Raw genomic sequence first — 24,642 nt, forward strand, 5'->3', positions numbered from 1 at the left:
AACACTGCGCCCTACTGGCGTAAATGGGAATTGCATATTAAAGCACATTATTATTATTCTACAAACAAAATATGTGTTTCCGAAATGAAACGAGGGTGTTAAGAGATGTAAATAAAATTGCAAGTGTACAAATATCTCGCAAAAATAAAACTTGAATGTGCCTTAATACGTTTTTGTCCTTCTGCGCATCCTGACGTAATAATTGTATTCATTTATTTAGTCATCCAAAGGTTTAGGTTCACCCCCTTAAAATTAAGTTCTACAACACAACGTATTTTTAAACGAAATTCTAATTGATAATGTTATATTTATTTGCTTTATGCCTTTACATACCGTTTAATTCGTCTTAACGCTTTTGATGCATTCATTTTGCTTTGATCAAAATACGCATGTCTTGTACGAAATAAAACAATACATTTGAAACTAATACTTAACTAATCCTTCCGAAAAAAAAACACGGTCTTGTCTGCCACGTGGGTCGTGTAAAATGATACACAGATATTCCTATTGGTTCATTCTCACTGGATGACGTCAGATGACCCGCCTCTTCCCGTTCCGTACCCTGGTGGCGTTTTCCCGCGAACCCGTTGCTTCGGTCGGGACATGCCTGAGCTGCTGCAAAGAATACATTAATTATTCAATTCCGATCGATAAAAACCATCTACTTCACAACAAAACATGGCGAAGCAAAGTTCGCTTTTCAATTTCTTCACAAAGTCGCCGCCGCCCGTGGCAAAGACCAAATCAAACCCGTCACCGGTGGAGGCGGACGTGCCTTCAGACAAATCCAACACATCTCCTAAAGAAGAGGCGAAAGTCAGCAAGAAAACTACATCAAAACCAGCGAAAGCTCAAGTGAAGACCGGCCATGCCAAACTCTTTGGAGAGAAAGCTGTTGCCGCAAAACAGAGGTACAGTGACAGCACTCCACATCCTTACAGAAATAATCCATTGTGTTACTATAGTAACCTTAGTTCATCGGTGATATTTGTAGTCCAATCATAGCGAGTAACCATGAAAATGTGTAGTTTAACAATGGGAATACAATACTTAACGTCACTACACGTTTAATAAATCCACGTACAACAAGGACATCAATATTATCACACCTGTGCACCACTGTCATACATGTTTGGACACTGACATGAAGTTACTACTAAAGTATCTTTGCACTATTTATGATAAAAAAAATGGCCATGAACGTGTTTGGACACGTGATGGTATTTGAGCACCAAAGGATTTCTATCCGAAGTCAATTGTACCGTCACTCACCTTTAGTTAAGATTGGGCCTTATAAAATAAACATACAATATAATGACACTACCAGCGAAATTAAAGTTAACGTTTAGAGGAGGTTTGTGTGATAAACATCACGCATCTCACTGTGTTCTGCTCCATGTGTGTTGTTTGGCGGGAGTTTGTAGGCGTGTTCAATTTCACGCGGCTCTGCGTATGCGCAGACCGGTCGGATCATGACGTCAGAGTAGTGAGCTCTCGCGGTACTTTGCGAGGTCTTTCACAGATCTGCGCATTATGGATCAGTTTCGTTTGCCTTTAACTTTAGTAATCTTTTTTTTTTTTTGAAACCACAGATTTACAAGGATCACAATTATGGTAGTTTAAGGATTACGTTTTGTAAAGAAAACATGGTTAATATACTTTACAACTTTAATAAAACAAATTTTCCCAAGGAGAATCTTGACCAATAAGAGCACTTGTTGCATACGATCACTATGACAACTGACAGTTTATTACAATCTATTTACTTTCTTCACGACAGTTATTATTACCATACGAATTATAAATGATTATTATTATATTATGTAAAGAGAATATATAAGTGGCTAATAGCTATTTTAAAATTTTTATATAATTGTTTATTTATTATTATTACAATTAGGGACATTTATGGCATTTAAAAATCATGCGCCCTGTGTATGCGAATTATATTGTATGTTTATGCAAAATTGTAGTTTTCCTAGTATGTACAGTTCTACTTTACTTTAAGTAACTTAAAACAGCAAAACAAATTAAAATTAAAGCAAAAACTTTGTATGTTTTATATTTTATCTAATGCAATTACAAGTTTGTACGTAAGGGGTCTTTCTTGATATGTATTAGTGCACTTTGAACTTTTAAATCAATGCAGGTTTTGTTAACTGAGAGCTATTGGCTATAACTTCAGCTGTTTGTTTTATAAAGAGCTTAAAATGTCCTTTATGCTGAATGTTTGGACAATTGCAATTATTTTGTTTAATGAACGAAATGTATCTTTTTTTGTTACTCTCTAGTTCTTCATCCATGTTTAGTGCCGGTACTCTGACATGGGCAAAGATGGAGGGGCATCCCTGGTGGCCCTGTATGGTTGTGCCTCAACCTCTCAGCGGACAGCAGATGAGGGGCCGCGGCCGAGATCAAAGACTTCACGTGCACTTCTTCGACGAGCCTCCCACACGTGGATGGGTTAACACAAAGTACATAAGGGAGTATCAAGGTAAGCATCAAATGATGCAAATGAAAATTGACACAACTGTCAAGAGTTTTTAATTCAGACCATTAATTTGTTTTTGTTGTGTCTTAAAGGTTCAGAAAGCGCAGATGCCAAATCAGGCGGCTTGTTTTTCAGTGGTAAACCTGTGATACGTAAGGCAATGGAGCTGGCAGACCGCGCTATGAAGGAGAATACAGAACAGAGACTGAAAATGCCAATGTGTATGGATCCCTCAGATGAAGAAGAGGGGGAAGCAGAGGACATGGAGGTTAGCAGTGTTAAACCAAAAGTGAAAAAATATTTCAGGTCTTTTCAATATATTTCGATCTTAACTGTTGATGTTGATTCATTTTTTGCTAACGTTGCGCAAGATTGAGGTTATCTTCACTTGGATTTTTATAATGTTTATCTTACCGTGACTTATTATATTTTATGATAGCTTGACAAATCGACTCTATCAGATGAGGAAATGTCTGAGGAAGAGGTCCAAAAAAGGGTAAAGCCCAGCCGGCGTCCATCTCGCGCTGTAGCTGAGAAAGGTCAGAAGTCCAAGCGGCGACGCATCGTGGTGGCATCTGACAGCGAGGACTCTGGTGAAGAGTTCAAACCGGATCAAGCAACAGTTAGCAGTGATGAGGATGAAGAGGATGTTGTGAGCAGTGAGGCTGAGGAAGAAAAAGGGAGCGAGCCTGAGATAGAACCAGACAGCCCTGTGAAACCAGTGAAGCGCAAACGCTCTGAAAAACCTGCAAAAGGAAAGACCAAATCATCTCCCTCAAACACCCCAAAACCGGCTCCAGCGAAACCTGCCACTCCATCTCTGGGCTCTGACAACAAGTCACGGCTTTCTGCTTTCTCCGCCCCGGACAACTTCGAGAGCAGCGCTACGGGCGGACTGGATGGAGGTTCCACCGTGTGGGACCACGAGAAACTGGAGTGGCTTCAGGACAGCAAACGAAAAGATGCCCGGCGGAGACGGCAGTCTGAAGAAAACTACGACCCCGCGACTCTGTACGTGCCCGAGGATTTTCTGAACAAGACGACGCCTGGAATGCGCCGCTGGTGGCAGCTGAAGAGCGAAATGTTTGATACGGTTCTCTTCTATAAAGTTGGCAAGTTCTACGAGCTCTACCACATGGATGCTGTCATCGGCGTCAACGAAATGGGTCTCACCTTCATGAGGGGTACCTGGGCCCATTCGGGCTTCCCTGAGATAGGCTTCGGTCGTTTCTCAGACGTACTCATTCAAAAGGGCTACAAAGTGGCTCGTGTGGAACAGACCGAGACACCCGATATGATGGAAGCGAGATGCAAGGCCATGACGCGTCCCACCAAGTTCGACCGCGTGGTCAAGCGGGAGGTTTGTCGAATCATCACGCGGGGCACTCAAACTTACAGCGTGCTCGACGGCGCCCCGTCAGGAACGCAAAGCAAGTATCTGCTCAGCATTAAAGAGAAGAGCGAGGAGGACAGCGCCGGTCACGGCCACATCTACGGGGTGTGTTTTGTGGATACCTCTGTGGGACACTTCCACGTTGGACAGTTCCGAGACGACCGACACTGTTCCCGTCTGCGTACCCTGGTGGCACATTACTCCCCTGCCCAGGTTCTTTTTGAGAAGGGCAACCCGTCTGCTGAGACGCTTAAAATTTTTAAAGCCGTTTTGTCATCCGCTCTGCAGGAGGGACTCAGTGCCGGTTCTCAGTTTTGGGACGCCCAGAAGACCCTCAAGGTGTTTGCTGAGGAAGACTACTTTAAAGAAACCACCAGCAACAATGTCGGAGGATCAGTGCTTCCTTCAACTCTGAAGTCGATGACATCTGAGAGCGACTCTTTAGGTCTCACTCCAAAGAAGGGGTACGAACTAGCACTTTCTGCACTTGGCGGGTGCATCTTCTACCTAAAGAAGTGTCTTGTGGACCAGGAGCTCGTCTCCATGGGCAACTTCGAGGATTATGTTCCCGTGGATGTTGAGATGGAGCAAGCAGGTGGCGCATCGTGTTTTTTTGCAAAGACCCGTCAACGCATGGTACTGGATGGAGTGACCCTTGCCAACCTTGAGATCCTTCAGAACAGCTCGACCGGGGGTCCCGAGGGGACCCTGCTTGAACGATTAGAGACCTGTTGCACTCCCTTTGGCAAACGACTGCTAAAGCAATGGCTCTGCGCTCCTCTTTGTAATCCATCCTCAATCGCGGATCGCCTGGACGCTCTTGAGGACCTGATGGGTGCTCCGTCCCAATCTACTGAAGTTACAGACCTACTGAAAAAGCTTCCGGATCTCGAAAGACTACTGAGTAAAATCCACAGCATGGGTACTCCTCTGAAAGGACAGGACCATCCGGACACCCGTGCCATTTTGTACGAAGAGCTCGTCTACAGCAAACGTAAGATCGCCGACTTCTTGCAGCGCTCGAGGGATTCACAGTCATGAAAGAAGTTGTGTCGGTCATGGATCCTGTTGCTGAGGGATTTCGCTCGAAACTTTTGAGGCAGGTCGTGCTGTTGAAAACCGAACACAAAGATGGGCTTTTCCCTGATCTTGATCCGGAGCTCAAACGTTGGGACACTGCTTTCGACCATCAGAAAGCTCGCACCACTGGCGTGATAACGCCAAAAGCTGGCTTTGACCCAGAGTATGATCAGGCGCTCACTGGAATAAAAGACTGCGAGAAAGAGCTGCAAGCATTCCTGGACAGACAAAAGAAGAGATTGGGTTGTAAGACGTTGTCGTATTGGGGAACAGGAAGGAACCGTTACCAGCTGGAAGTTCCAGACAGTGTTTCTGAGAAAAGCCTTCCGATGGAATACGAAGTGAGATCTACAAAGAAGGGATGGAAGCGCTACTCCACCAAAGACATCGAGCGGCTGTTTTCAGATCTACAGAGCTGGGAGGATAAAAGAGATGCTGCACTTAAGGACTGCATGAGACGACTCTTCTACAATTTTGACAAGAATTACAAAGACTGGCAAGCCGCTGTGGAGTGCATGGCTGTTCTTGGTAAGAGACATTTTCCGCCTATACAGTTCTTTATCTAAAGTGATACACTTGTTCATCTTCGTGTCATTGCAGATGTGTTGTTGAGCATGTCCCGGTACAGTCAGAGCGGTGATGGACCCATGGTCAGACCAGAGATGGTTCTTCCAGGAGAAGGGTGTCAACCTTCTCCTTTCCTGGATCTGAGAGGTTCTCGTCACCCGTGTGTCACAAAGACCTTCTTTGGCGACGACTTCATCCCCAACGACATCTTCATCGGTTGCCCTGGTGACAGTGAGGAAGAGGGTCAAGATAACATGAAAACAAATGCACCTTGTGTTCTAGTCACTGGGCCAAACATGGGAGGCAAGTCCACACTGATGAGACAGGTGAGGAAAGAACATTGTTATGACTTCTATTTCACTTCACGTTGACTTAAAACTGAAATTCTCATTGCCAAACATACCTACAAAACTGCCCAAAGAGCCAGTGTATTATCAACTGATACCACGACTGTACCATAAGATGTGTAGGACTCGTGGTGGAACAAACAAATGCCACTTCAACATTTGTGTTAAACTGTTATTTTAGTTTTTTCTTTATGTAACATTTTTCTGGTTAATAATTTGCATGAATTATTTCATTTCATTGTTAAAACAGTGTTTCTAGTTTGTATTAGTTAAAGTTTTAAAAAAGTAATATTGAGATCTGGAATATGACTAGTATTGAAATAAACACATGGCAGTTCACACTTTGTGTTAAACGGTTATTTTGGATTTTTCACTTTATTTTAGTTTATTTAATATTATATATAGTTAGATTTTCATGTTAATTTTAGTTACATTTTTTAGCAGTTTTAATGTGGTTTTGTCTTTTCTTATATATACATATATATATTTCCAGTTAATTTTAATGCCTCAACCTATACTTATTCAAGTTTTTTGCTAAGGCAACATTAGTTTTTTAACTTTTTTCATTTTTAGTTTAAACATTTTATTTTCATTAGCATTTTAAATATTTTTTATGTGTTTAGTTTTATTGTTTAATATCATTTTCCAAGTTTTATCCTCTTGTTATGTGCTTTTTTCTTTTAAATACTTTTTTAGAACGTTTACTGTTTTATTACTTAATAAAATGAAATGTATATATATATATATCAAGTTCTAATAATAATTTGAATGCCTCAACCTCAGTTTGTTGCTAAGGCAACTTTACTCGTTTCTTCTAGCCCCCCAAAACTAATATTTGACCTGTTATATCATTTCAACTAACAGAAGAGTTTTAGTTAATGAAATAATCCTGATATCAATATTAAGAAAATGCTGTGGCAGGGTCTTGTCAAGTGTTGTCTGTCATTCTTCTTCTTTTCTTTATTGACTGTCTGATAGTGCGGTCTGGTGGTGATTTTGGCTCAGTTGGGCTGTTATGTTCCTGCTGACAGTTTGCGTCTCACACCGGTGGACAGAGTCTTCACTCGACTCGGTGCTTCTGATCGAATCATGTCCGGTAGGTTCATGCTCCTTTTCCATCTTCTGTCCATGAATCGGTGCAGCAAGATTGTGATGCATTTTTAACATATTATACATATTTAAAATCGACAAATGCCACATCGGCCTGTTTTATGGTCCAGAGTGGAAGAATATGACATTTCACAGATTGTCACAATTAGCTCTATTTTCAGTATTAAAACTAATTTCTGACATTACAACTTCCTTTAGGAATTCAGTTTAATTCACGTGAATAAATTGAACACGTGCTGACATTTGTTTTAAATAAAGGACACATGCGACCTGTTTTCTAGGTGAGAGTACCTTCTTTGTGGAGCTCAGCGAGACGGCCAGCATTTTACTACACGCAACCAACCATTCTCTCGTCCTCCTTGATGAACTGGGTACATACACACTTGTCTACTTGTGAAGAGTTGTTTGGATAAAATATCTTGTTTGACTTGAAGAAGCAGATGCTATAACCTTCTTTAAATGTAGGCAGAGGCACGGCCACGTATGACGGCACAGCCATCGCCAGCGCGGTGGTGAAGGAGCTGTCAGAGAAGATCTGTTGCCGTACGCTGTTCTCCACACACTACCACTCGCTGGTGGAGGATCACACCCAGAATCCTGCCGTCAGGCTCGGACACATGGTCAGTCATTTATTTCACGGTTAACTAGGAGAATTAAAAACATTGACACGTTGTATAACCTCAGAAAATAATTGTCCATCAGTTTGTACGCAAACAAAACGTTTTTGTAACGTTAAATATAAGTGCATTTACAAACATACAAGCACCATGGTCTTTTATTGGAAATGTATTATTTTGTTTGATCAAATGAGTTTCAGAGGAATATAATAGTAAGTCAGATATTTTTCATACAATTTGTTGTTATTGGGTAAATAACGGAGTAAAGAATTGACATTTCTGAGTGAACAACTATTTCTTTCATAACATTCAAAACTGCTTTTCTAGACCATTCAGATGAACATTTTTCAGAAGTACTTTTCTATTTATTTAATGTTTTAAAGTGCTTTATTGTAAGTTCTTCCTGTCATCCATATTTGAAAGCCCTTAGTACTGTAGGGCAGGCGCGTGCATCATTGTTTACTATCTGAATGTTTATATTTAGTTTTGTGATGTCCCTTACCGTTTCATCAGGCCTGTATGGTGGAAAATGAATGCGAGGACCCCAGTCAGGAGACCATCACCTTCCTGTACAAGTTCATAAGTGGCGCGTGTCCCAAAAGTTACGGATTCAATGCAGCTCGCTTGGCAAATATTCCAGAGGAGGTTATCCAGTCCGGCCATAAAAAGGCTCGAGAGTTTGAGAAGAGCACGGTGTCTCTCAGGTTATTCAAGTAAGTGGAATACAAATGGTTATACAAATGGAATGATTTGCAATTAATGAATAATTTGTTTAATTAAATGTAAAAAATTAATTAGATTAATGTAGAGAATGTGACCCATGTGTTCATGATCGCATGCAGATGATGTTGCTTGGAAGATGATAAACAGTCAGAAATAATGTTAAAAAGAACTGGATGGTTCTTGGTTGTATAGTTTTCGTTTTCAAATGTGCGATTTGAAATGGATGCAATTTTCATATCACATTTTCTTCGTTATTGCGCATTTATGCGCAGCCTTGAAAGATGGTTTGAAGGATTTTTCGGAAAATTTGTTATACGTCCAGGGTGAGGCATTGTTACATTACTTTATAACAATTTAGCACATTTTCACACATTCATATCGCAAAATATTGATGTTTTGTAGTAACCGTTATTCTTAATATGATACAAGATTTGCCTTTTATCTTTTGTGATGAACTTTGACTTCTAACTCATAACTGTTGCAATGAGATTCATCTGATCGAATTTCCATCAGTCGCAAAATAACTTTTAAAGGTCAGATTTTCTTACCAAATAATTTTTTTTCTCAACAGGAAATTGTGTTCCTATGCTGAAGATGCGGCAGCTGCTCGTGAAGAGCTCAACAAACTGTTTCAAAAGATCTACAGTCTGTAATCAAAATACATTCCTGTTTGTGTTAGTATTCACCCATTCACATTTCCATGAGTTTTTCTTTGTTGGTTTGTTTAACTTTGCCCATCTAGAAAACAATACTCACTACTAAAATGATCTAATAAAGTTTATTTTCAAAAATGTAACACGTTCCTCTTTGACTAGGAAATTAAACCTTTGATTAATTACTAACAGCTACATAATGGTTATTGAGTACTTCACAATATATTAAGTCTAGATGTCATGGAACATGCATACAATTCCGGCTGTAAGAGAACCCACAGTCACCAAATACAGTTGGATGGAGGGGGGGGAAGCGCAAATAAAACTGTACAGATACTCGCCAGAGCTTCAAATGAGCAAGAAGCGTCTTTAACATCTCCAGCAATGTCGTTTTGCGTTCGCGCGTCACTTTACTCGCTGCGTTCGGAGCGAACGGCCGTGAGAATGAAATGCTTTAACAAGTCTAGTGTCTCATGCTTTTACCACATGACCCTGCGGTAAGCCAATCAGGATAAAGGGGCGGGATTTGAATCACAATGCATGTTGGCCAACGCGTTACACGAACATTGCCGGAGAATACGTTAGTGTTTCTCATCCTTTTTTCCTCGAATCTCTTTCACAGAAAGAACATACATCCTGCGACATGAGAACAAATACAGCAAGTCTAAGGTATAAACAACCCCAAAATTAATATACTTCATAAAATAAAAAGACATTCAAGTACATTTAAGATTTTTGATGAACATACAAAACTACATGAGAAAGCATTAAAATCAAACCTCAATAACATCTTTAAAAAAACAAAACCATAACTGAAGTGCTGGGTCTTTTTATCCGTACATTTACAATATCATGGTGACTGTTGTCTGGAGAACAGATGCATGGGAAGCATTGCGTGTCCGTGCGCTCCGGGTCTGATCTCTCCTCACGTCTGTCATCCGTAAATCCCCGTCACGATCCTCCTGAGAGCATCGCGACTGGCTGTTAGTCTACACCGTCGCTGACAAGGAACAGCGTTGGACAACAGGATCAAGTCCACAGCAGAATGTTCGTTTTTCATTCGTTTAAATAAAAATGTTTCCTCTCAGCGTCCATCGTCTAAGTTTACACAAAGTCTTCTTTTTCAAAGAGTTCTTTTTATTAAAATTGAATTATTTCTAGCTTGTAATCTCGTCTGCACTAGACTGAGCACATTAGAGTCTGTTAGTTCCCCGGGGTCGGGTCGGCGCTCCGTCTCAGTTGTGCTGCAGTGTGTTGGACTCTATAGGAGGGGCCGAATCGTACAGCGTGTCTGTGTCGTGGGTCGGCTCTCCGGCTAGTGTGCACGGGTTCGACAAAGTCCCTGCGCCACAATCGCAGAAAAACCTGACAAGAGACAAAAACTCTATCAGCAATACCGCAGATGTAACGAATACAAAGCCTTGAAAATTGTGAGGCTGAATTAAACGGTTTAAAGAAATGTTTTTTATCCAATTCATCGGTTTTGATCATCAGAAAGACTTCATAAAGAACAAGAGACTGACCTATCATGTCTAATAAATTCTACGTCGTGCCCTTGATGGCACTTCTTGATGCAGTTCACGCAGATGGCGTTTCGGTCTGTGGTGTTGCAGGTGTGACATCTGTACAGAAACAACAGAAGAGCTGTGAGAACGCAGCCCGAACCGCTCCAAATATCTTGAAAGACACAGGTGTGGAGCGTTACCTGTAAAAATCGTGCATTGGATAGCTGGTGTAACTGGAAATCTTGTACAGGCACTGACCTCTGCTCACTGCTTTTTCAATGGCATCCTGATTGTTCACGATTTTATTGTCTGCGAAGGAAATTCGACAAATACATGTGAATCGTTTTGGGTTTAGTTGATCCTCCAATGAATGAAACCAATTTTTTTCCATTTTACCTTTCATGGTGACATTGACACCAGATGCAAGAAACAGTCCGCCAAACCGATTGTTGAAAATCTGATTGCCTTCTAACGTCGCTGTAGCGTGATTTGTGATCTCGATACCTGTCCAATAAAACAAAATGTTCACAATGACTCGCATATAACTAAAAGTATAATATTGGGATATTTAATAATAACATTTACATCAAAATGCAGCTTTCTAAATGCTCATTGTGAGAAATTCAATGGAGAAACACCCGACTCAGAATTTCAATTTTGACCGATCAAATTAATGATTTGTATAATTTAAGATGTAAACATCACCAAAATGTATAGAAATTGTTAATGGAAGACATGTACCAGCAGCGAAACCGTCGAATATTCTGTTCTTGCGAAGCACAGGGTGACTGTTGGTACTGATGAGAACTCCCGCTTGGGCGTTCCTGAAGATATCGTTCTCTTCCAACAAACCTTTGACATAAACAAAACACCTCACGATGAGAAACAGCAAACAAACAACCTGACGTTAAATAAAAATATAAACAATGTCACACGGTCACCTCGTCCTCCATTGAAAATACAGATTCCTCCATCTCGCCCGTCGTGGATCTTGTTTCTGCGGAGTGTGGGGTTGCTGTCGGTCTTAATCCAAACTCCGGCCATGGCGTTGTCGAAGATCTCGTTGTCTTCGATAAAACCCAAGCCTGAGGAGACATTCAGAACAGTCGGGTCAGACACGGATCTGATTGAAATATAAATGGTCACACTAACTGAATCTCCAGAAACAAAGAAAAGATCAGGAGGATGTGTTACCTGAATTGTAAACGAGAATTCCTCCGTTCTGTCCACCCCAGATCTTATTTCTCCTGATCTTGGGATTGCTGCCAGTTCTACCAGACGAAATGCAGACGGATATGAATCGGTTGTCACTATATTCAATCACTCAGACACCTGATGTAAAACCAGCACTGACCTGATCTGAACCCCAGAGTACATGTGGTTATAAATGTCATTATCCTCCAGCACACCGTGACCGTTATCATAGAAATAAACGCCCACCTGGAGACAGAGAATCATTCATTAGCTTCAACACGCTGGGTGTACATCTGAAGTGTTTCAGGACGCTCCGATGTGTTTTACACACCTGTTTCCCGCTGTGTATTCTGTTTCTGCGGAGTACAGGCGTGCTGCCCGTGGTCACCCAAACACCAGCCAATGTGTTACTGTACACCTCATTCTCCTCGATCACACCCTGACCCTTTTCATGCTGTCATCACACAACCAGACATGAGACACTTCATTAGGACATTTGTTTACTTTAATATCAGCATGTGTTATGGTTTCGTCTCTTCGCTCACCACGTAGATTCCTCCGTGCTGTCCGTCGTGGATCTTGTTGTGCCGGACGATCGGGCAGCTGTTGGTCCGGATCTGGATGCCAGCTAAAGCGTTGCCATAGATATCATTCCCTTCAATGAGACCTCTGCCATCGCCGAATATGTAAACACCACCCTGGTTGCCATTAAATATGGCATTACCCCTGTGAATCACCAAAAGAGGGGTTATTAGTGACCACAAATCACACATTCCCAAAGTCTTAAACTGGAGGTGTCCGATGAGAGAAGTAAATCTACCAAACATTGAAATCAAACATGCATGTGATACCTGATCGTGGGGTCACTGTTTGAGGTAATCCACACGCCTGCAAAATTGTTTGCATAGATCTTGTTCTCGATGAACTGGCCTCGGCCCTTCTCGTGCACGTAGATGCCGCCCGTCTGTCCATGATGGATCTCACAGCGCACTACAGTGGGGTTCGCATACGCCTTCACCTCGAAACCTGCTATCCGGTTCCTGTGGATGTTGCAGCTTTCAAAGTAGCCCTGTGGAGGGAGCCAGAGAGTCATCATTAGGACGGTTATTAAATAATCTGCTCAGCATGATTGTTTGACCTCAGATCATCACAATTATTCCACATCTCTATAGAAGACAAAAGGGGGAGCTGTGGTGCCTGCATTTAGTGTGTATTTGTATATGTACCGCCACAACACCATCACTTAAGGAAAACTTTAAAGCATATACCATAAAAATAAACTGCAGCACAATTTAATATTATTTGAGCTAATCTCAGTGTGAAAATAAAACAAAATTTCATTAACAAAGAAGTACATTTGTATTGTAGACTTGCAAGTGAGTAAAAAAACAGACTAGCATTTTAATGGTGGCTTCGATTCACCCCTGATCAATTTACTCAATTTACAAGTACTTGGCAGTTATATTATTGACACGTAAAAGCCTGACCCCATTCTTCTCCAATGTATTTCCAAAAAAACATCATTTTAACAGACTGTCAAAGCACCAAAACAGACAATTAATCATCATAATCGCAATGACTTTTAAAAGACAACTAATCATCAGCCACATTTCATAATCGTGACAGCCCTAGTCATAAATGTGCTGCATCTGGTTTACTGCGTTATAAATGTGCGGTGAGGTCACAAGACAACACACTTGCATGTAAAAAAACATGAAACAGCAGTTGACATTGTATACTTTGCAGAACACTTGGAGCACTTTTTCGACGCAACATTTAGGGGTGTGTGAACACCAAGATGTTTCTCACCATGCCATGGTCAAACGTGAACACTCCGACATCTCTGCCATGATGGATGTGGTTGCGTCTGATGATGGGGTTGCCGTGGTTTTTCACCCAGATCCCTGCTAGAGCGTTATTGGATATCTCATTGTCCTCATAAATGCCCTGCGGAAGAACACAGAGACGCTGAGCACAGCTCACGATCCACTCGTGACAGACTGACAGAGCTTTATTTTACCTGTGCGTGATCTGTGATGTAGAGTCCCACGTTCTCACAATCACTGATGTTACAGTGTTTGATGGTGGGTGACGCCCCCTGACCGCTTACACACACTGCAGAACCCACTGAGGGAGAAAAACATTCACAAATGAACATCAGCCTCAACTCGTTGGAACATCGCTACAAAAACATTGACAGCCAATCAGAAGAGCGAGTGAAAGATCTGCTCACCTGTGCAGGTGCTGCGGATGATGCAGTGGTCTATAATGGGACTGCAGTTGACGGTGATCTCCAGACAGTGATGAGCGTTGTGATGCTGAGCTGATTTATCATCAGGATTAAACTGCGACACAGAATTACATCACTCACATCACACGAGCCGGCTTGAAATTTTGCATCACGGGTGAAGCGTACGTACCTTTATCGTCATGTAGCCTACGTATGCATCCTCCGAGCCCTCCATGAACACAAACGTTGAGTCTCTAGTGTTCTCTATAAATACTTTATCCGCTACTTTACCAGGAGCTGCGGGAGCAGATGTGTGATTAATGCTCAGATTATACGGATCTCTTCAGATCTGACTGAATGTTGACGTGTGTCATACCGGCGCCTATCATGGTGATGGGTGACTCGATGTAGATCCATTCGTCCGTGTAGATCCCGGAGTGGACGAATATCAAACCATCAAAGTGGGCTTCCTGAACCCCACCCAAAGCATCCTCGATGGTGTCGTAATACTGAGGAACAATGGAAAGTACATCAGATTCTGAAATCCGATTGGATGATCCGCATTTTTAAACTGCCGTCTGCTGAGAGTCTCACCAGCATGTTTTCTCTGCCCTTGTATCTGGCTGGGTTACTGTAGAAATGCTCAGCGAAGCCCGGCTTGACGTGAGCGCCTTTATACTGCAGACACACACAGGTCACAGATCAGAGATCAGTCAGACAACGTAGACGGTGAAGCTCACACAAAACTCACGATTGACATCCACATCGACACATCACAGTCTGTTGGGTTTTGATTTCGGGGGAAAAGCTTTCATTATGTTTCTCTTGTGAAGCTTGATGATCAAATACAGATGGGATATTAATACTGGGGCAATGTCAATACAATCGTGTGAAGCTTTGAGATGTTACCAGCTGCTGAAAGCTCTCCTTCCATGGATTAGGCTGCTCGTGATCTTCTGGGTTGATCTGGAAGAACTTTCCAGACTCGGGGTGCATCATGGGCCGTGTGTACTCGAACACCTCCATGTAGAGTCTCTTCCTGCAGAACATGACAGGCGAATAAAGATCAGATAACTAAAGTCATGGTAAAAGAATATAATGATAGGAGGAGACGGTAAAACTCTACAGTAAATGATGAGGCTGGGACCATATATCGTGCAATTCTTTTGCTCAGTTTCTCAACGAACTACAGCTAAATGCCGCCACATCCAAAAGCTAGAGGGCGCTCTCGCACAGAAACACCAAACTAGGGCCACAGAAGAAGTATCATTTACGATCAATCACATGGAGGGCTTCTTAATATGCCTCCTCGCTTATTAATTCTTAAGCTTTTAACCAAACGTGGCAGAGAATCATATTCGTCTCAAAACACTTCACTAGCGCCGGTTCTGTTGGGAGATGCTAAAGCAAAGCATTATTGAGTGTATCGAGAAACTCACCAGAGGATGGGGTCATTGGCTAATTCACTAAAGCGTTTACACACACACGCTGCTCGACACAGGTCCTGCTCCAACAGATACGAGAAGATCTTTAAAACCACCTCATCTGGAAGCTTCACCTGCAGGTATTGCTCTGCTGGAGTAACTGAGACAGAAAACAACCAGAGTTCATGAAAATGAAGCTCACGATAGTCCATTTCTCACTTTAGATCAACTGAATCAGGTCTGATAGATCCTAAGATTCATCACCTGGCAGATCTTGGGATTTCCCAGACACCCTGGCACGTTTCGCCCGAGGTCCAAAGTTTTCTGTTGTTGACGTGGAAGCACCCTTTAAAAGAGAGGATTTCTTTTACATGACACTGAAGAATGAAGTAGGTATAAATAATATTTTCAGTTGCCAAGAAAATTTGGTTGAGGATTAATACAGATTTTGTTAAGATTGTTAACATGCTGCTTTAAGGAAGAGCGTCTGTTCACCTCCATATTGGTCTTTGTTGGACAAGCCGTTCTCTTGGGTAACAGTGATTTCCTTCGAAGTTGATATGGACTATTCTGAGCTCCTTGACCGGATTCTTCTGCGACCATCTCTGCAGGAACGTCTTCATCTATATAAAAACACAAAACGCACATGAGCTTCACATTCACAACAGCATCACATCAGCACGTCTTGTGTGTGAAGAAACATTCACATCATACAATCTCTAACAATGTGCAGGCAGGACAGGCTGGATATGAATCTGCTTTATCTGAAATCAATATTTTCAAGTCGGTCGAGCCTGTTTAGAAACTCGTACAGCGATTGACACGCGACAATAATCCAAATGTAATAAAAGCTCACACAGTTCTACGGGGTGGACATACTTGAACATTAGTGTATTGAAATCACATCAAGACGGTGTGTGACACCCTTCAGAGGCATGAAAACCAGCGCTATTCAAACCAAGAGACCTCGGTTCACAACACAAGTCTCATCCCCTTACAGCTGCTGCAAACAGCAGATGACACCACATGTCGACGGGCACGGAGGTCAGAAGAGTGTATTAGCCTCATGGCATCCCTGTGATGACAGCCTCGTGACCCAAGACCGACCGACTCGCTCCAGCAGCCCAAACACGTACCAGATTTCCTCATCTCTAGGTCATAATTGACCTCTTCAGAGAGAAACATGAGATTCATTTCATGTGCTGAAAGAAACTACAGATGAAGCGACGTTCATTCAGAAAAGTAAAGCAATGGTATGAGCCTAGTTATAATAATAAATATGAAAGTCTCTCTTTGCAAGAAAAGCAGATTCGGATTGATCATCCGGCTGATGATGAGGATGAGTGATCTATTTCTTTAGTTGTACAAATGAACTTGAAACACTTGAGAGAAGAAAAGCAACCAAATGGAATCTCTATAGGGCACATTTCACAATACAGATACATGCAACACCAAAATATTGCTGTAATATTCTCAATGTTCATTGCCATGGAAACCCTCTGTTCTGATGGAGGTCATTTACAAACGGCTCCTTCTGCAGCCATCTCCATTTATTCTCCATTTACTGAGGTTACAGCTCACAAATCTGTTCCTTCTGTTCAAATCACAAAACCAGAGACAGAATTCACACCACATTTAACTTTTATGACGAGAAATTAAGGTTCAGTGTGAGTCCTCCACAGGGCGGCTGGGACCCCCGCTGCAAACTTACCAAATCAATGGAGTTCACATCAAATATTAAACTGTTCAAAAATATAGCTCAGAATAATACAAAAAACATTAAATATTTAATATAAAACTATAACACAAAGAACAGACCACTGACCAATCAGTGACCAAGTAAGTAGTCAAATGCCAAAATCAGTTTGTTTGTCTTTGGGTAAAATATTGAAAAACTTGCCAATACAAATCTGTAAAAAACAATATGTCAAATCCTTTAATTTGCTTATGATAAAAACTGTGATCTAATTTATTGACAATAGTTCAAATAAGCGAAAAAGTATCAACCAAAAAACATCAATTAGTACGTTTACATGTGCATCAATAATGCAATTATTTCCAATAATCACAGTAAGGACCTATATTTACATTTATGCATTTGGAAGATGCTTTTATCCAAAGCGACTTACATTGCATTGTACTATACATTTCGTTTCTGGCTATTTGCAATCCCCTGGGATCGAACCCACGACCTTGGCGTTGCTAGCGGTATGCTATAACCAATGAGCCACAGGAAAGCTAATCACATTAACATGTTTACATGACATGAGAACACCTCTTTGCTCCGTTTACATGGAAATTTTTGGATTATTTGCTATAATACACAGCACAAGCGATGATCTCAGATAGAGTAGATGTGTGTTCCTGGCTATCGTTTAAATATTTTCGCGTCAAATGCAAAACACCTTATGTGGATGTATTTTATGGTTATTCGGCGGCGTGATGAATGTAGAAATATGACAGAAAATGTCTCCGCAACAGTGGTGTACGGTACGCTGTCATCGCGTTCACACTGTTTCTGTATGAAGGTAAGGAGCAGAGACTGTAGATAGCGACTTGTGTTGGTTGTAATTCTTCAGACTGTCTTGTTTACCATGAATTGCGTTTAAAGGCATGGTGGGTGATCCTGTCCGAGATATTGGTTGGAAATCTAGCAATCAAGAAGTATTGTGGTAAAATAATACTTTTATTATTATATTTCGTCTGTGAAAGGAGTAGAACCAAAAAACGTTCTCCCAATCAAAACATTCTGGCCGAACACTGTGATTTTTATTTTTATTTTGGACAGGCATGTAAAGGCTTCAAATTTTTTTTAATGGATTTAGTTTGTAAATCATTACATGCATTTACGAAATGCATTCATGTGTTTGGAGGAGGCGTGGCTTTGGACGGCGAGACGCATATAGGGTGGAATTATAATTTCCGTGCTAGCAGGCTAAAGTTAGCGCCTTTCCAAATCAACCACCCCACCTAAAGGAGCGTGACAGAAGCACATGCGCACCTTGTTCACAGCAGCATAAATGCGATTAAGGTGTTCACATGCCTTCATTTTGGAATAAAAAACGGCGTATACCACATATGCTACCACGATTAAGAGCTTAATCACATTATTTCAAATCGAATGAATGAGTTTACATGAGGTAAAGTGTAATTGCAGTATTGCTAAAATCCTATTATGAGGATGCATGTAAACGTAGTCACGAAATCAATTCTGATGTAGCTGTTGGAGCATCATTTATGGGCATTGGTGTATCTAAAAATCCAGCCAATCATGTTTCTTTCACAAACATAGTGAACCATCCCCTGACATTGTGTCTTGATCTGTGAAATTCAATGAGAGAAATTGTAAATTATGTGAGAGAAACGACTTGAAGAAACCCAAGAGATTTACAAAAGCCTCTCCAAACAGCCCTTCACAACCGCAGGACAGAAACATTTATTTCAAATCCCAAGTTACCAACATACACCTGCTACATCTCAAGACGCATTTGTTGCAGCAATTGCTGCGTGCTCTTGAAAGCCTGCTGAACGTCACAGAAACTGAAAATGAGAAACATCTTATGTTTTCAGCTGCTGTATATACTGTTCAACTATCGGCTTCTTAACGGGTAACGCCCTTCAAATCTAACAGTCACATTAGTAACCCAATATCATGATATGAGCATCAGTGACAAAGATCAACCCTGCCAGGGGACGCCGAGCAACATTTTTACATGTGGATCATTGTACATTTCTTAGCAGAACATGAAAAGCGTATGTCAAACAAATGTGACAGACATCCCAGAACGGCTCATAAAAATCACACGTGTGACAGCATGACTGACACCTCCGTTCTTTACATTCATTCGGTAAGATCCACTACTACGTTAAACAGCACAGTCTGAACACAACGTGAATAAACATTTACTCTTTTTGAGGTCTCCGAGGCTTACTAAAGTCAGTCACATATCAGCAACCACTATATCAAATACGCAGAAACAACGCAACATTCAGTGTCTCATCGCAGGACGTTATTCATAAGTGTTTTCATCTGATTTACCTTCACTTGAGCAGCGTAAGTGAATGAAGCTCATCCTGCAAACGCACTTGTGTTGCTCTGGTAGCATCAGAGTCTCTCCAGGGCTACTGGTCCAGTAACCACCACAAACACTGTCCCACCAACTACAGCAACACACTGCATGTAAACTCGTCTCCAAACACAGATGATATACACTTCAATCTGCAATACTGACATTGTGTAGGAGAGTGAATGCAACACAAATAATGTTGATGAGGAAAATAATAATGTTAATGATCAAAGTTTTCAATATGAGGTATCAGAAAATGTGAATAATTCCTTAAAACTTTTGGTAACACTTTACAATAAGGTGCTATTTGTTAACAAAGAGTTAATGCATTAGCTAACATGAAGTTAATAATAGGTCATGTTTATTTCAGCATTTACTAAAACATTATTAAAATCAAACGTTGTCACGGTTAACATGAGTTAATGCAACATGAACTGGCATGAATAACAGTATTGATAATAAATGCTGAAAATCTCAATTGTTCATCGTTAGCTGATGTAAGTAATGCATTTACTAATGTGAAATAATAGCACTTTATTGTAAAGTGTTACCAAACTCTCAAATAACATTTATAAACATTATATGACTTGTTTGGTTTCAAAACTTTTGAAAACTCATGTTTTATTATTGTGCATTCCAATCAATATCCATCAAACTGTAGTTGGTTTGTTTTGATTTAAGCCATTAAAGTAAAAAAATACATCTAATGGCTGGAATACATTACTAGACTTTTAACATCTGAACAGATTTTTTTCAACTAGACATCATACACTTGCAGACTTTTTAAAAGTTTCAGATAGAAACACACTAACTGATCAAATCTACAGAACGGCACAGACTTTCTGCAACAAGTAAAGACTGAAAATCTGGGCAAAATCTGCGCTAAATTCTTGAAGTATATATTTTAGCCCTATCTAACACAAGAAAACACAACAAAAACACGATAACGTAATAAAAAAACACCATTTTGTAACAAAACTCTTCAATATAACTGATAAAAAAGATCCATTAGAAATGTGATTACTTAAATAAATGAAAGTTATAAATATCATGATAGTTTCCTTCATAATTTCATATGCACGTATAAATTAATGGACTGATCTGTTTGTTCTATAATGCCTGTAAATGAATCATGTTATTAATCAGTTATTATAAATGTGGTAATCAGATGTTTATGAGGTGATCTGAAAAATCTTCATAAGCAACATTGTCTTTCTAAATTCTGTCTTGACTCTTAATTTAGTATTTTTTAGTTTTTATATTGTGACAGAGCTTAGATATTCAAGTCTAAATCGACGTGAATTTGACTTTGCCCCCTAAATATTTTCAATACAACAACTTCAAGCATACAGTCCAAAGAACACGGAGAAACAATACCTACAGACATTTTATCCGAGTTCATTTTGGTGAGAAAGCATCATTCTGAGACCAGAGCTTGACAACATGTTACGCTTCACTGAAAAGTGTTTAAGCACTTTGTAAAGTGTGAATTATATGACCTTTCTTTTATATTCTGAACAGACGGTGTAGGAGGTTTAGGAAGTTAGGGCAAGATACTGAGTATTACTGTGACACAAAATACAGCTTCACTGTTTCATTACAAATTTAATTTATTATTACATAGAGTTCACCCGAAAACAAAACTGATGTCATCAGCCATTTACCATCATGATCTTCCAAACCTGTATGCCATGCAGTAAAGTAAAACATTCACCGTGACTTTAAATCTATATAACATTAGTACAAAATGTCACGCACCATAAAAACCTTATTCACATGATAAAAGACAAAATATAAAACTAATTTATGACAGTGTGTGTGTAAGAAAAACTCATTATTCTGCCACATATCTAAGGAAAAGACAGACATGAGTTCAAAAAATAATGGCAGGTGCATTTCTCTTTAAGTAAATCTAATGCTGTGTGTCGATAAATAATGTCCACTCAAAAGGCAACAGAATGGTGAACCATCCACACATTTTGCAACCCACTGTAAAAAAAAAACAAAGTTTTCCAGGTGATGAACCTGTAAGGTGAAGTAGCTGTTGTGAGAATAGTGTCTCCACAGTGATTTGGTTTGTGGATCTGGGACATGAGAATTATGAGAACTGCGACACATTTATATGTGATGCTTGCCGAAAAAAAAAGAAATCTGTCCAAATCTTAAAAACAAATACAGGTATGTGAAGCAGGTATAAGAAATTTCTACTGTAAGCCAGATAATCATGAACACTCAAGAACAATAAGATCTCCATGTTGGATATGTGGATGGAAAACTACATAATTTATATCATAGTGATATACACGAGATGTACTTAAATTTAAGGTAAAATAAGTACTTTTTTTACAATTATGTGCAATTTTGTGTTCATATCACTAAATAATAAAATACTATATTTTTAGCCATTCACCTCAGATGTCAGTATGTAAAACGCACAACAATGCTGGATTATAATGTATTAAACCAAAAATTTGGCCTGTTATTACAAAGTGTCAATGACGACGCCATACTGGGAAGGGCAAGACCGTCCGACAAACACATACAGTAATAGTACAAAACAGTTTTTACTAGGACTGTCAACGTTAACGTGAAAATGGGAGTGGGGTCATAAAGGGTCCGCGTTCTTATACCTACTGCTGTGACTCCTGTCACTAAAGTTAATCTAAGAACAAAAGAAAATAGGAATTCAATGCGTTTTGTAGCTTTAATGAGAATTCTTGTGTATTTAATTTACAATCTAGCATTAAAGACTGTATTTGTGCTTGAGAACTTCTATTCAATTTATGTATATTTCCTACCTTATAGACACGATAGCTCTCAATTATACTTTTGAATGCCTATATTCAATGTTTAAATAAATAAAAAGTAATCAATATAATAGAGACATCGGTAACAGTACTAATATCAGAATGTCGTAAAATGATGCTGTCAAAGAAATCTGTTGTTTCTACATTCATTTGAAGATTAAATGTGAAATCATTTTGTAAAAGTATATTTTAAAACATTAATGTGATGTGCGATTCATCGTGAATAATCACAGAAAAAATATATATGATTAATCAGATTTTTTTTCTAATCGGTTGACAACACTTGTTTCCACAATTGCTTGAATTGACAACAAAGAGCCAGAACGTCACAGAGTGTTCCACCTAAATCAGAAACCATTAAGAAAAATCCAGAAAAATGCAATGCCACTGTTCACTTGTATGTTTATAGTGCAGTCTTGCCCTTCCTAACATGGCGGCGCCGTTGACGAACCCTTCATCAGCCAATGCAAAATAATATTTAAGTCTTTGGCTCATACAACCATCTTTTGATTTTAATGAACTACATCCCAAGGACGATGTTAGATTAACATATCAAATTAGCAATGCTGTTAGGAATTTAATGACCAAATGGTCCAGGGGTGCATCTGAATGATCTTTGTAAACAGCTGTGCCCACGATAGCAACCAACCTGACAATGCAGTAGTCCACTAAATCTGTCGAAGTCAATCCTACACAACTGTAAAGAAGGTAAACAAACACATAGCCGATCAGGTCTAAATTTTGATATTTTACAGTACAAATGCTAATGTTTAACTGGACATTAGAAGAATTCACACACTAACATCTTAAACTGGTTGATCAATACAGTAAACCGGTTACTTTAGTTTATCAACCCTCCACTAACACCCAAAACAGAGCGATCCCTATGATTCAACAAAGCACACTTAATGGGGATCAGGTCTATGACAATTACCCCGTCATGTACCGTGTTTTACACGGTATTCTTAGGAACGTTGTTACTTCTTTGGTAAATACCCCAAAACATGACAATACCTCATTTCCGTGTAAAATGGTCTTTTCAAGATACTCCATTGTACCTCACTGCGCTACCATGGTACATTTCCAAAAACACGGTATTACCGTGGTACCCTTCGGCAATGTTTTGTTTAGTATAAACAAGGTAAAAACACCGTAAGTTACGGTTTTATCGTGTAGTGTAATTTGGTGTCGAACAAATAAGCACTCTTGCGGTGTTATTTCTTTAGGTCTGTGTGGTGTTTGTGACATTTTGTTGGCTTAACGTTAGCTGTCGTACTGCTAAGCGCAGATGCTAACCATCACAGCGGCGTAAAACAACAGACCCCGTTCATTTATAGCAAATACGTGATCTCGAATGCTGTCGTTTAGGCTCGTACACGATTTCAAAACAATACGGTGGAAATCTGGCAAGAATTACGCGTAAAATTCCAAGACAAACGAGGGTTATTGCAGACGGGAGAGCAGATCACATCCAGTCAAACAAAGCGCGGCCTGCGGGAAGAAGAGAAGCCTCGGTGTTTCCTGACGCGTATAAATTAACGCAAATACCCACGAAATACACGCATCGCGACACGAAAGCGCCAGGAACCGACATAGATCATCACCTCTTAGAGTGCCGGCTGTGAATCAAGCACGAGTTGGTGTGTTTTAGATCAATATTTACCTCTTTCTGCGTTGTTTCTCTCCGGCGGCACCGGGCGCGGCCTCGACACTCGCCGGGGTCTGCGGTTAGTCGCTCTGACGGAGTTCATTTGACGGGTTTCTGGTTAAAAACACACACCGTGCTGCCCTTCCCTTCCGATCACTACACCGAGATCAGATTAGAAAATGCAAATAAAGACCTAAAGTGCATTGCACTGAGTTACAGCTCGGTTCGGGATCCGAGGAAGCGATTTTACCGTCCGAGCGCTCCGGTCCGAGACCTCCGATTTCGATTTTCAGTGGCAGGAGGAGCCATTTACACACACACACACATACACACGCACACACACACACGTATCAAAAAGTACTATACTATTACCATGGTTTCACCACGGTAAATGTCATTTTGCATATAATACAATATCATGGTAAAATACAACACAATTGTATGTTAAAGTACTATTTTATTACACCTACAAAATGACTATGGTGTTACCACCTTATACCATACTTTTACCATGGCACCAAATTGCTTTATTTCTTGGTTCATGATGCATTCATCCACCATTAGACAAAATGTTAAATGCTCTTATATTTGTAAGTCACTTTGGATAAAAGCGTCTGCTAAATAAATAAATGTAAGAAAATGTAAACATTTGAAATGTAGGAGATAAATCATGATATCTATAATGAATCAGATCAAACAAATAACAACACTGAAATCACCTCTAAAGTAAAACCTGTTTCTGAACAGAATGAGTTGTGCCAGTTTAACAAACCAACAGACATCACA

The 24,642-nt window shown here is 40.2% G+C and overlaps 2 protein-coding genes across 3 annotated transcripts; one reads left to right on the forward strand and one right to left on the reverse strand.

The window, feature by feature from the left end:
• Nucleotides 1-529: 529 nt before the first annotated feature.
• msh6 (mutS homolog 6 (E. coli)) lies at nucleotides 530-9,124 on the forward strand. The gene is given in 11 exon segments (XM_056760323.1): nucleotides 530-911; nucleotides 2,292-2,494; nucleotides 2,584-2,759; nucleotides 2,931-4,893; nucleotides 4,896-5,492; nucleotides 5,565-5,857; nucleotides 6,857-6,974; nucleotides 7,270-7,359; nucleotides 7,454-7,608; nucleotides 8,119-8,318; nucleotides 8,900-9,124. Coding segments are annotated over 11 exon segments (4,110 nt in total). The 5' UTR covers nucleotides 530-678; the 3' UTR covers nucleotides 8,982-9,124.
• On the reverse strand, nucleotides 9,093-24,179 carry fbxo11a (F-box protein 11a). Of its 2 annotated transcripts, XM_056760325.1 has the most exons (22): nucleotides 23,872-24,178; nucleotides 15,830-15,957; nucleotides 15,599-15,680; nucleotides 15,350-15,494; nucleotides 14,820-14,949; nucleotides 14,505-14,588; nucleotides 14,287-14,419; nucleotides 14,101-14,207; nucleotides 13,914-14,025; nucleotides 13,701-13,807; nucleotides 13,490-13,627; nucleotides 12,532-12,749; nucleotides 12,226-12,406; nucleotides 12,012-12,134; nucleotides 11,841-11,926; nucleotides 11,681-11,757; nucleotides 11,428-11,571; nucleotides 11,228-11,338; nucleotides 10,883-10,990; nucleotides 10,687-10,795; nucleotides 10,505-10,603; nucleotides 9,093-10,346 (listed from the first exon to the last, which is right to left on the reverse strand). In XM_056760325.1, the coding sequence occupies exons 1-22, from the start codon at nucleotides 23,957-23,959 to the stop codon at nucleotides 10,217-10,219; spliced, it is 2,640 nt and encodes an 879-aa protein (XP_056616303.1). In that variant the 5' UTR covers nucleotides 23,960-24,178; the 3' UTR covers nucleotides 9,093-10,216. The 2 variants fall into 2 exon arrangements, with proteins under 2 accessions (XP_056616303.1, XP_056616302.1); XM_056760324.1 differs by having other exon boundaries at nucleotides 10,687-10,990; nucleotides 23,872-24,179.
• Nucleotides 24,180-24,642: the final 463 nt, after the last annotated feature.

This window comes from Triplophysa dalaica, chromosome 11, assembly GCF_015846415.1.
Source record: "Triplophysa dalaica isolate WHDGS20190420 chromosome 11, ASM1584641v1, whole genome shotgun sequence".
Classification (NCBI taxonomy): Eukaryota; Metazoa; Chordata; class Actinopteri; order Cypriniformes; family Nemacheilidae; genus Triplophysa; species Triplophysa dalaica.